The 12,806-nt window shown below is 43.9% G+C and overlaps 1 protein-coding gene across 2 annotated transcripts in view; it reads right to left on the reverse strand.

Moving 5' to 3' along the window:
- RBM20 (RNA binding motif protein 20) overlaps nucleotides 1-12,806 on the reverse strand; it is a 194,527-nt gene that overhangs the window by 67,727 nt on the left and 113,994 nt on the right. Inside the window, exon 1 of one of the 2 annotated variants that reach the window (XM_033182990.1) lies at nucleotides 4,809-5,079. The exons of the other annotated variant lie outside the window; for it this stretch is intronic. Coding sequence (XP_033038881.1) covers nucleotides 4,809-4,891 — 83 coding nt within the window. The 5' untranslated portion in view covers nucleotides 4,892-5,079. Of the gene's footprint in view, nucleotides 1-4,808; nucleotides 5,080-12,806 lie in introns of those variants that run through there. 2 annotated transcript variants of the gene reach the window in all.

The following is a 12,806-nucleotide window of genomic DNA, read 5'->3' on the forward strand; positions in this document are numbered from 1 at the left end:
CCACCACCTGCTCTCATAATTGTCTACTGAAGCATTTGCCTGACTTCCCCACTGTTCCATGATCATTTGAAGATAGGAACTATATGTGTCCCACACCACATCACAATACCTGGCACACGGTAGGTGTGTGGAACCAATAAACACTTCTATTCAATGGGCTAGGCATGGTGGCTCACGCATGTAATCCCAGCACTTTGGGATGGTGAGGCAGGCGGATCACTTGAGGTCAGGAGTTCTAGAACAGCCTGACCAACATAGCGAAACCTGGTCTCCACTAAAAAAAAAAATACAAAACTTAGCCAGGCATAGTGGTGCACACCTGTAGTCCCACCTACTCGGGAGGCTGAGGCAGGAGAATCACTGAGATCACACCACTGCACTCCAGCCTGGGCAACAGAGCCAGACTCCGTCTCAAAAAAACCCACAAAAAAACAAAAAAAAATTATCCATGGACACGCCTGCTCCATGTATGTGTGTATGTAGATAATAGCTGTGCATTCTCTGTTCGTTTTCTTGGCTAAATGTTCCCCGTGTATTGCTGCAATGTTTTGAAAGATGAAGCTCTGCAGAAAATGTGGATTAGATTCAGTCTTTGAACACTGACAAAATTACATAAATATCACCAACTACATCACGTATAAAATTTTAAAGTATTCAACAAACAGACTTCTTGTCACATTTTTCCTTTTAACTAAATCTGAAGAAAATGTAATTTCAGTGTGTGCCTCTGAGGCGCTGTTAGTGCCTAATCCACATGATGCTGGGATGAAACCTACGTTCCAGGAGTGGCCCCCATGTTCTGTGAATTTTCTTTTCAGCAGTTTACACCACTGAGATTTTTTCCTATTAAATGTACAAAGATGGTTATAAAATTCAAGCCAATTTGAAATTAAAGAATTTTGGAATAATTTTAAAGAATTAAAATTCTTAAATAGTTGGTCTTTTTCTAGAGTTGCCTGTCGACTAACCTAGACATTTTAACTGATGTGATTTATGCCAAATACTAGAAGTCCACATGAAACTGGAGAGGCAATGTAGGCCAGTGTGGGAGGAGGAGTGTTTGGTTATAAGTAGACCAAAAGCAATGTCACCAGTGACTCTACATCTTATTGACTTCATGTCACCCTATTGACCTTAGTTTTCTCATCTGTGAAATGGGAGAGTCAGATGAGACAACATTTAAGGTTTCTTTATACCTTATGATTTTAGGATGGTGGGTGTTTTCTTAAGGCAGTTATTCATGACACATAGAAAAGTTAGGATGATCTGGCCATAGTGCAGAGACAGATCCCAGGACTGAAGTATCTTAGTTTCCGACAAGATGAAATAACAGCAGTAATTCAAATTTTGGTGGGCACCCGGAGAGAAGAACTTCCTAAAACACAGATGCTGGGCCCACCCCTCACCACCACCCACACCCTCATCTCTGTGTCTGACTCAGAAGATCTGGGGGTGGAGCTTGAACATGTACATTTCTAACAAGTCCAGGTGAGGCTGATGCTGCACTTTGAGAACCACGGCACTAGAATATTTTGAAAATACTTTCCAACTCTAAGAATCTATGGTGAGGTGGCTGGGGGCAGTGGCCTCACACCTGTAATCCTAGCACTTTGGGAGGCCACGGCAGAAGGATCACTTGAGGTCAGGAGTTCGAGACCAGCCTGGGCAACATAGAGAGATCCTGTCTCTAAAAAAAATCTTTAAATTGGCCAGGCATGGTGGTGCACAACTGTAATCCCAGCTACTTGGGAGGTTCAGGTGGGAGGATCACTTGAGCCCTGGGTTTTGAGGTTACAGTGAGCTAGGATAGCACCACTGCACTCCAGCCTGGGTGAGTGAGCAAGACCCTGTCTGAAAAAAAAAATCTATAGTGAGTTATCAGGAATTGAGTAACCCCTGTATTTTAATGAGCTACTTCTACTAGCTGCAAGTACACCAAGAATGGACTTCCTTTTCCATGGGGGTTTCAGACAATGTAAAAATAATTTCAAGAGGCACATGTAATTAATTGTATAACTACCTTCCCTTAAGAGACATAATCAAGATTTTCAGAACATTTGGGCTCCTGTAATAAAAACACTCAAGATTCAGGAAACCTTAGGTAACGTAGATGGTTGAGTGATTGACTTGGCGTCATATTACCAGGTTTGTTGGAAAGGGAGAAAGCATACCTCCATCCACACTGAGTTCACTAGTGCAGAGAACAGAGGGTGAGCTTCCAGAAGGCTGAAAGCTCTTTAGTCAACACCCACCTCCATTATTATAAAAAGCCCATTCCAAAACTCACTCTAGAAGGCTTAGGCTAAAAAAAACAAATAAACAACCAAAAAAAGGTTGTTGATAAAGTCATCTCTATCACTAGATCTCAAACTTGGTGGCATTTAGGAATTACTTGGGAAGTTTTAAAAAGTACTGGGGCTTGAGTCCCACCTCCAGAGATGGACTCAACCGAGGCATTGGAATTTGTAATATTAATAGCTCCCCAGGAGAAAAATTGTGCATCAAAGTCTAAGAATTACCAATCTATAAAAGAATGGAATCAATCTGTTCTTTATTGCTTTGGGTTCCACAAGCCATTTTTTGTCCCTCCAAACAGCATGACCTTTTGTCTTAACTGACCCTGAAGAATAAACACTGAAATTTTTACAAGTCCACAAAAGGTCACAAGTCCACAAAGAGTCAAACACAATAGAGCTAAAAATATTTCTTAGCTCTATTGATGCACCTTTTCATGCAATTCAATAAATATTTTTTGCAACAAGATTTCCCCCAGAGAGCACATACGTTTCTGCTGCAGAAAGCCAGATGAGGTTTGCCAGGGGAGAAGTTTTGCCTTCTAAATTATAAGCACCTTGAGGACATCATCCACATCCTAGAATCTTTCAAACACCCAAGTGCCTATGTGACTCAGCACTGGGCAAATTAGAGGCACTGAACAAATAGTCGTTCAACTGACTTGAAATTATGACTGTCTTAAGCATGTGGGAATGTAGGTCTTACCAGAATACTCTGTTTCCTTGTGAAGGACATGGTATATGTTTCCGTGTGTATTTTGGGAATGTGCACAGTTTCATTCCTTTATATTCCTTAGATTAAATGAGAACATTAAGATTGGGGCTTTGTAAATAAGCCATACAACTATTTATTGAGAAAAATATCTCTCCCAAAATGGATGGAAGTTTCTGGTACCTTAAGACACATACCTTTCTTGACTACAGCCAACAAAACATAGATGTTGCCCAAGGCAGAGAATATTATATGTGCCTTACTTTTGGCTTTTGCCTCTATCTTACAAAGCTGTGGCCATAAGAAAGTTACTGCACAGTAGAGATAAAAGACAACCCTACAACAGTTAGATACACAGGCCCATCTTCATCACATTTGCACGTGCCATTCTAGATATTTTCTTAGAACACCACAAACTAAACCTGTTAATTAAGATCCAAGCAGATTGAAAACTGCCTTGGCTGAGGCCAGAAAGAATGGTTAAAGCTTGAAGACTGATTTTTTTTTACTTGAAACTGCTCTCCTGCGCTTTCCCCAGCTACCCCATCCATTGCTAATTAGAAGCAGCCAAGGCTTGACATGTACACTGTTCTCTATGGTAAAATTGATTATTATATTACTATGGAAAATAAGGAAGTCATTTCATTCGAAATATCAAATTCCACAAAAATCATACATGGCAGCTGTTAGCATAAGCATGTGGGGGAGGGGCAAGTGTGTGAACATATTAACCCTCTCCCCTTCAGTTTTCTCACATCTCAGAATTGCAAGAAAGAAAAGATTCCAATGCATATAAGGCAGAAACCAATGGCACCAATGGCAAAGCTACATAAAAGATATTTTTAAGGTTAAAAAAAAACTCCATGATATAAGATACCCCGTCCGTGCTGTTTTATGAGTGTGGATTTGCTTTTACACACTTGCAAGCAGAAAACTAGTATTCCTCTACCACGTGTGTTGAAGCTACTTGTAATTGCATCAGATAGAGAAATGAGGTGAGTCATGTTCGGTTGTGCTTGAGTCTGCTAACAGACCATCATGTCCATGTCCAAATTTGTGCCCTGAACCGCACGACAGAAGTTTATAGGCTTGCTTGCTTGCTTGGCGACAATGAAAATAGTTTTGTTTAAACACTTAACTTTACTTAAAGATCCCTAAGAGGTGCTGAAATTCATATTCCAGCTACTTCAGGGGTGCTCAGAAGCCATTCTCAAGCCTTGTTTCTTGGCGAAATATCACCTGCTCATGAATTTTAACACGGCATTCCCCTCCTGGTTCAGAATGAGTCAACACTCAGCAGACATGAGATGTTTCAAACATCTTTAAGTTCATTTTCCATCACTGCCAAATTCCAGCAATTAACACAAAACACCTCACCCTTAAGAGATGTCCATCATTTATAAAGTTTTGGGATTCTGAATGCATCCCCTTCCATTCTCCCAGATCTGGTGATAACGCAATCTGTTTTCCAGTAGCCTCGCGACTTTTCTTTATAGAAGAGTTTAGTAACCAGCGTAAAAAGAGCATCGACACTTCCTGACATTAGGATCGCTGATTTCACTGGGGTCATGAGGAGCTGTATTAGGTCACATGTTAAACCGCCGTTGTGAATCATTTGTTAATTTTTTTTTTTTAAACGGAGGGGGTGGGGACACAGACAAATCGCACACTCATGCACAAACGCTCAGCGCCGAGAATATGTTCAGAGGTGCTGCCTGAACTGGAGAATTAAAAAAGAAACAAATAAACCTTGATTTCTCCCTTGTGCTGGGGAAAGGTAGGATGACGTCATGCAACCTTACCTTTCTGAAACAGACCAGGGTGCCTGGCACGACGCGCTGACCTGTGGCCACCGAAGCCGGGAGTCATTTTGGGTGTCGCGCATGTGCTTCCCTAGAAAATTCCAATGACATTCTACCAGCTTTCTGCATGCCAATCATGACAAGCCTTCACTCAAACTCTCCCGAGTCTGGAAAGGGGCAGCAGAGGGGGTATGCAAGCAAGGGAGGGAGGGAGCGAAAGAGAAAGAGCAGTGCCTGAGCACGGCATACCCGCCTGGAAGGGCAGTCACATGCCACTGGGAGCCATTCCTGCTGCATTACACATGCTGAGTGTAAATGGCAAACAATATCAGTCGATGTTTATGCCACATGTTCTCAGCCTCTTCACGTATCAACACCCAAGCCAGCTCTATGCAGACAGGCCTCCTGAGAGCACTTCTGAAGGAGAGATCTAGGGCTGATCGCGCTGACCATTTTTAATAAAATTCCAGCGTCTCACCTGGTTTACTTCCCTGTTTTTTGTTGTTGCTGCTGTGGGTGGTGGTCTGCTTGTTTGTTTGCTTGCTTTTTACTCTGAGTTTTCACAGGTGAAAATTTGGTCCTGAAGATACCCTAAACATCCTTAGCAATACAGCTACATCAGACAACCCCAGCGAACTGACACCCAACCAGCAAAGCTCCAGAAACACTTGCCCTTCTTTATTTTTGTGGAACAGGAGATGAACGGAGACGACCCATCATCTCACCTACCCAGTGGTAACTGCAATTCCTTTCAGTAGGAAAGGTGAGTTCTCCTTTGCTCTAAGCAGTGGCTGGGGACGATTTTGGCCCCCAGGTTAATGCTGGAAACAGGTTGTTGTCAGAACTGAAGGGGGTGATGGGATGCAACTGGTATCTACTGGGCAGAGACCAGGGATGCTGCCAAAATCCTACAATGCTCAAGACAACCACCACAAAAGATAATTCTTTGGCCCAAGGTATCAATAGTGTTGCAGTTGAGAAACTGTGCTTTCAGGCTAATGCCTTCAACCCGTCTTGCAGAAAGTATAATACCCAAAACAACAACAACAACAACAAAAAAAAACCAAGAAGCCCCTCTCTGTGAGGAAGTGGCTAAAGGCCCTAGCTGGCCTCATTCAGAGTTTGATTGCTTAGAAATGTAACTTTTCTTCCTAGGAGCCACCATTCTTCTGCCAACTTATTTTTTTACTTTCCTCCTTCCAAATCTCACACTGCAATCCTTAAACACTCAAACCAAACTGAACTTTCTTGTGATTTTCTAAAATCAAAATCTGTTGTCACAGATTTTAGAATGATGGATGCAAAGCAACCATCACTCCAATTTGTCCTGTCTGTGACAGGCTGATGTCCACCTGCCATGTCTGGTGTCCACTATAATCTCCTACCCAAAACAGTCAATAGGGTATATTCCTTTTAAAAGGTCACAACTCCCCAGTGAGCTTATAAATGACGTAGTGATTGAAGCTTACCAGATTCTCCCATTTTACTTAGCCCCTTGGAGGAGATGGGGCTTGGGGTACCCTGGCGTCGGGGGGCTTTCCTCCTGCTGGGACTGAACTCAGACCCAGTGTGTGACATTTCTACAGTTACACCGAAAAATCAAAGCGAAAGTCAGTTTGACCAGTCTGTTTCTAGCTGCCCTCCAGAGGCCCTTCCATGGCCCACCTGCCCCAGTGAGCTCCCAGGAGAGCCCAAGGGCTTTTTCTTCCTAATTTAGTCACAGCCCACAGACTGCCTCAGGTTCCGTTGGCTTCAGCTGCTGACTCAGTCACAGACACCTAAAAGCGCCAGTCCCAGCTCCTGACCTGAGGGAACCAGCCAGCCTGGCCGCGGCTGCCTTTCTCTTCTGGCCTTGAGTGCTTCCCATGGTCTACTAGGTTTCCCCAAGCTGCAAGGCTCTACTCCAGTGAGCAGGTTTGGCCCTTCCTCTCTCTGTCTGCTTTCATTATGCCCAGAACTTTCTTAGACTAAGAGTTTACTGAAAAGTGCCCCACCACACACATCTTTCCAAATCCACATAGAAGGCTCTGCTCCTGTCTGATGTTGAGGGAGAAGCAGTGATGTGCAGTGGTTAAAAACAAATGTCTGAAACCTGCCACCCACAGCCAGCCACAGGAAAGAAGGATGAGGAGCACACCTACCTTCAGGATTATGGTAGAAGCCATGTGTCATGTGGTGCAGCCAGAGCTGTGTATCTGCTATTGCGAGCTCCATAACATGACACACTGAATGTGAGCTTAGTTATTAAAATAAAAGGAACCCTCATACATGGCCTGGAATGCAACTCCCCGGAGAATAAATGTCGATACTTAGAATAAGCCCTTCTAATTGTATGGTCCTAGCTCTTATCCAGAGACCAGGACACAACTCCAGTTCCAATCTGGAAATGAAGAGGCACAAGCTAAACATCCCAAATGAAAATTCAGTTCAATGTCTTAGGATGTATTGAGTACCTACTGTATACCAGCACTGTGCCAGGCAAGGAAAGAGGGGTGAACATGCGGTAGGTAGTAAGTCTGGGTGCACAAGGCATTATGCTACCTGCTTCACACATTCTCTTGATCTTCACAAGTCTTAAAACAAATTAAGATCACTGTCCCCATTTCACAGATGAGAACATTGAAGCTCCAAATGACTGAGTACCTCACCTAAAGTGTCAAAGCCTAGAATGTGGTCATTTGAAACAATGTTTGTTGGATTCCAAAGACTTTGTATTTCCACTAATGCACTTCCCAATATGCAAGGTGTATTTTTAGTAGAGACGGGGTTTCGCCATGTGGGTCAGTCAGTCTGGTCTCGAACTCCTGACCTCATGTGATCTGCCTGCCTCGACCTCCCAAAGTGTTGGGATTTTACAGGCATGAGCCAGTGTGCCAGGTCAGTTAGTCCTTTCTTTTACTTCAAAACTAGTATTAAGGCAAGAGGTGGAAGTTGGGTTGGGAGAAGCACATGGCACACCTGGCCCCCATGAATATTGTTATATATTATGATACTACGGGTCTCTTCCGGTACCAGGATAGACAGGGATAATCTGGCCTCCACACCGGGGACGTGTCCTGTAGCGGGTGGTATAGTGGTCCTCACTGGAAGTAGACGAGGGTGTTAAAACACAATAATGTAAGGAGGCAACTGGCAGTGGTATACACCCCGCGTGTGGGGACAAAGGTAGGGAAAGACTGAGATCCAGTGAATATAATGAGAGTCCACCTGGGAGGTGGGGTGGCTACGGCTGGTTGCATCACCCACTCACTGTGTGACGTTCAGCCGTTACTGAGTCCTTGTGGTTCAAGTTGCCCAAGTGTCAAGTACACGGAACTTAAGGACATACTATGCTGCCATTAACAAGTGATATTTACTTTTCACTTACTATTTAATGTTAAATCTAAAACCAGTGCACAAAATTGTATATATATTACAGTTACAGCCATGTAAAAGGCAAAATAACCCTTTGGAAGGAAAGAAATCCTATTGGAGAACATACCAAACTGTTAACAGGAGTTGCTGTGTTTAGATGGTAGAATCACAGGTAATTTTTTTCTCCTCTTTCTTCTTGTAAGTTTTCTAAATTTTCTCCCATGCAAGTACTAACCAGACCTGACCCTGCTTTGCTTCTGAGATCAGATATGTTCAAGGTAGTATGGCTGTAGGCTAATTTCTCTTTTCTTTCTTTTTTTTTTTTTTGAGATGGAGTCTTACTCTTGTTGCCCAGGCTGGAGTGCAGTGGCATCATCCTGGCTCACTACAACCTCCACCTTTCTGGGTTCAAGCGATTCTCCTGGCTCAGCCTCCTGAGTAGCTGGGGTTACAGGCGCCCACCACCACGCCCAGCTAATTTTTTTTTTTGTATTTTTAGTAGAGATGAGTTTTCACCATGTTGTTCAGGCTGGTCTCAAACTCCTGACCTCGTGATCTGCCCGCCTCAGCCTCCCAAAGTGCTGGGATTACAAGCATGAGCCACCGCGCCCAGCCAACTAATTTTTCTTTAATAAACGTACCTATTTTAAAAATTAAATATAATTTTTATAAGACAAAGGAATTCCTGGCCAGGCTCAGTGGCTCACACCTGTAATTGCAGCACTTTGGGAGGCCAAGGCAGGCAGATCACAAGGTGAGGAGTTCGAGACCAGTCTGACCAACATGTTGAAACCCTGTCTCTACTAAAAACACGAAAATTAGCCGTGCATGGTGGCTAGTGTCTGTAATCCCAGTTACCTGAGAGGCTGAGGCAGGAGAATTGCTTGAACCCAGGAGGCAGAGGTTGCAGTGAGCCGAGATCACACCACTGCACTCCAGCCTAGGCAACAGAGTGAGATCCTGTCACAAAAAAAAAAGACGAAGGAATTCAGCTGGGCTAATATTGACCCATATAGCTTATAGAGTCTTCCAATGAACCCCTCAGATGAAGGTGTCTAACACAGCCCCTTTCCCAAGAAGGGATTTCTCTCCTGGAGAACCACAGGCTAAAAGTAAGGGCAAGGCACATGTGCATGGGAGGGATCTTCGTGAAGCATTGCCACGTTTACACGTGAAGCCAAAGCACCCAATTCAGGTGGGTTTTCACACTTATGTTCTGGGAAGGTTCTTTGCAAAAGGAGACGGAACATGCCAGCACATTGTTGAGGCATCACAGGTACTCATTTTATGATCTCAAACTTCTCCATCAGAGGGATCAAGGTCATCATCATCGAGACAGCTTCTTGGTACATGCCATGGCTTGAAGCTCACAGCCTTCCCCTGTGCCCCCCACCACCACTGAGCTAATTGCAGACAGTCAGGTAAGACCAAAGGATGAAGGCAGAGTAACTGGTCAACCCATGGAGGTGGGCTTGGCTCTGTGGCCTCCAATTTAATATTTGGATCCTCTTCGCTTGGTTTCATATACCTTTCAGGGTGGGACTAGGTCACTGTTTATTCTTGGGCTATGTAAGTACAAAGAGAGGAGTAGATTCATCATTAAACCAATGACAAATCCAGGCTAGTCCAGGATTACAGACTCTGCAGCAGAGCTTCCTCTAATCCTCAGCACACTGAGCCAGCATTGGCTACCTCATCTCTATTTTCGCCTGGGAATCTTGCTGGAGCCGAATCTCCACCCATGCTGGATGGACAGAGCTGGTCCCTGCCATTGCCCCTCCCTCTGCCCCTGCTGGGATTAACCAGCGGCTGCTTCGAATAGCCCAATTCTTGCCCAGGAGGTAGAGAGGCTTCCGTGGCCTGAGAGATCCCAATGCATGCGTGGCATGTGAGAAAACCACTGGAAACATTCCTGGGGCCTTTCTTTTTCTCTTATTTCTTCTTTCCTTTTCTTTCTTAATCCTTTCAACATAAAGTGGCAATTCAAGGTGAAATCCTCTCTAAACACCAATTTCTCTTTAAAACCAGGGCTGACTACTCTATCATTGCGATGGAGGAAAATAGAAAAGCTATGTCAGAAAAGATGAGGTCTCAGCCCCCTAGGATGAATGGAGGACTGCATGCGGAACACAAAGCGACCCCTTGAAGGAGCCATGGTAGGGGTTCCAGCCTCTTGTTACCAGAAGATGCAAGTCCAGAACAAAGGCAGGATTCGTTCCCAGAACGAACAAGTTCAGTGACGAAAAGGCTACATCCTGCACAGACAAAGGCCGGCCACAGCCATTAGCAGAGGAAACCAGTCAAGGGTTGTGAGTCAGCCAACGTGGGAATGAGTCCTTCCTAGGAAAGGAAATAGGTTCTTTGTTGAGCAGGGATTTTAACTCCTGTCTGGTTAACTGTTATTCCTTTGTAGGTTCTCCAGAGGCCCATAAAACAGAAGCAGGAAGCATCATTCCATTTTCCAGATTTGCTCTTTAAAAACTGACCAGAGCTTCCAGGCAGAGATCTCAGGTTGGATCCGCAGGGTGACATATCCTCAGGACCTTCGCACAAGTTGCCCTCCCTACCTGAAACGTCCTTCCCCTCATCGACACGGTCCAATAGGATAGTTATTTACCACATTTCGTTATTTAAATTTCAATTATTAATATTTCATTTCAAACACAGCTCCTCAGTGCATTAGCCATATTTCAAGGGCTCAACAGCCACAGGTGACCAGTGGTTACCATGCTGGACAGCACAGTACCTGTCATCGGTGGCAGGTGGAGGGTTCTCCTGGGCAGCATCGCTTTATGTTTTCATGTGACTGAGTCTCAACCTCAGGTCCCAGTGCTACTGTCATCTTCTCAAAGAGGCCACCTCACAGAGAGTGAACCATATGTGATGCCTTCAACTTAGGATACCTCCCATCCTATTACTGGATTTTGTATGTGCATGTGGATTCCTCTAAAGCAGGACATATGGTTTACTCTCTGTCCTCCTCCCTTATCCTACCTTTACCACTATAAAATTACCTTATCTTGTGCTTTGTTGCTTGTCCCTTCCCTGGAATATAAGCTCCACAAGGACAGGGATCTTAGGGCAGGCACAGTGGCTCATGCATGTAATCCCAACACTTTGGGAGGCTGAGGCAGGTGGATTGCTTAAGCCAGGAGTTTGAGACCAGCCTGGGCAACATGGTAAAACCCGTCTCTACAAAAAATACAAAAATTAGCCAGGTGTGGTGATGCACACCTGTAGTCCCAGCTACTTGGGAGGCTGAGACAGGAGGATTGCTTAAGCCTGGAGGCCAGAGATTGCAGTGAGCCGAGATCACACCACTGCACTCTAGTCTGGGCAAGAGGTGATCCTTGTCTCAAAAACAAAACAAACAAACAAACAAACAAAAAAACAAAGACAATCTTGTTGTCTTTTCTATTGCTGTATGTCCTATGCCTATGACAGCACCTGCCACAAGCAGAGCTCAATATCATGAATAAACAACACACAGTAGGGTCTATTCTATGACTCTGGGGTTAGAGGACACAAGCCACCCAAAAGAGCTGCAGCTAATCTTCCCATGGGCCAACATAATGTCTAAGCATGGGTCCCATGAGGAGCATCTGGGAGGCTGAGTGCTGAGAGAGGGCTGACGCAGTAGCAGAGTAGCCAAAGTCCAACTTTGTCCAATTCTCCTCTAAGAACACCAGTTGCCTTTTACCTCCCAACAGTCAATGCCCAGTGCTGTGTGTAGCACTTTGCACTGTCTTCATTTTCTACTTTTGCAAAAGAGCAAAATATTCTCTAATATAGCATTAGACAGTCTTCAACATGGTATCACTTTTAGTCCACATGCACATACAGAAACAAGTAATAGGATGGAATGTATCCTAAGTTTAAGAAGTTAGTATCTTAATACTTTGCATATTCTGTGAGTACTTTTGGATGCTTCCACTGGGAAAGGAGAAGGAGAAAGACCCACTCTACTCCAACTTTGCTTTACTATTTACTTCAATTAAAATTTGAATGGCAAGGATATTACACTCAGCAAAACATGATCCCCATGGCCAAACACCCGGGGAGTATAAAGATATAAAAGTTGGAAAACATATCACATGTCACATATTACTGGGAAATCTCTCATAACAAGCTGAGTACAAAAGTAACCTTTGTTTAGGATCAAAATATTCAGCAACATAGAGGAGTAGAGCAAAGAAAAAGAGTGTGTGCTTGGTAGAATAATAAGCAATTAGAAAGCAAAATAAAAGCAGGTGGAATCTGTGCTCTGAACCAAACTAGGAAGGAATCTTCATAGTCAAGGAAGCTGGGGGACTGGAAGCTAACAGTCCAATAGCTTGCCAAGGAAAAGAGGGGGCATCTTGGAGAAACTCTGGCAGTATACCCTCTAATTCTCGCTGAGGAAACAAATCTGATTGTAAGTTGTTTTCCTCTGAAAGAGCACATGGCAATTGTTTGCTGAGGTGTTAACTGATCTCTTAGTGACATTAATTAATAAATGCACCAACCTCACTTGTGTAGGAACACTGCAGAACACTGAATTTTGAGATAATTGGCAAGGAGATATCAAGTTTGGGTCCATCTAAGTTTTATTAATTCAAATTCCAGTATCCATTCTGAAATGATTTCCAGGAAATGGGGTCTACT

This window comes from Trachypithecus francoisi, unplaced genomic scaffold (assembly GCF_009764315.1).
Source record: "Trachypithecus francoisi isolate TF-2019V2 unplaced genomic scaffold, Tfra_2.0 Contig01579, whole genome shotgun sequence".
NCBI lineage: Eukaryota > Metazoa > Chordata > Mammalia > Primates > Cercopithecidae > Trachypithecus > Trachypithecus francoisi.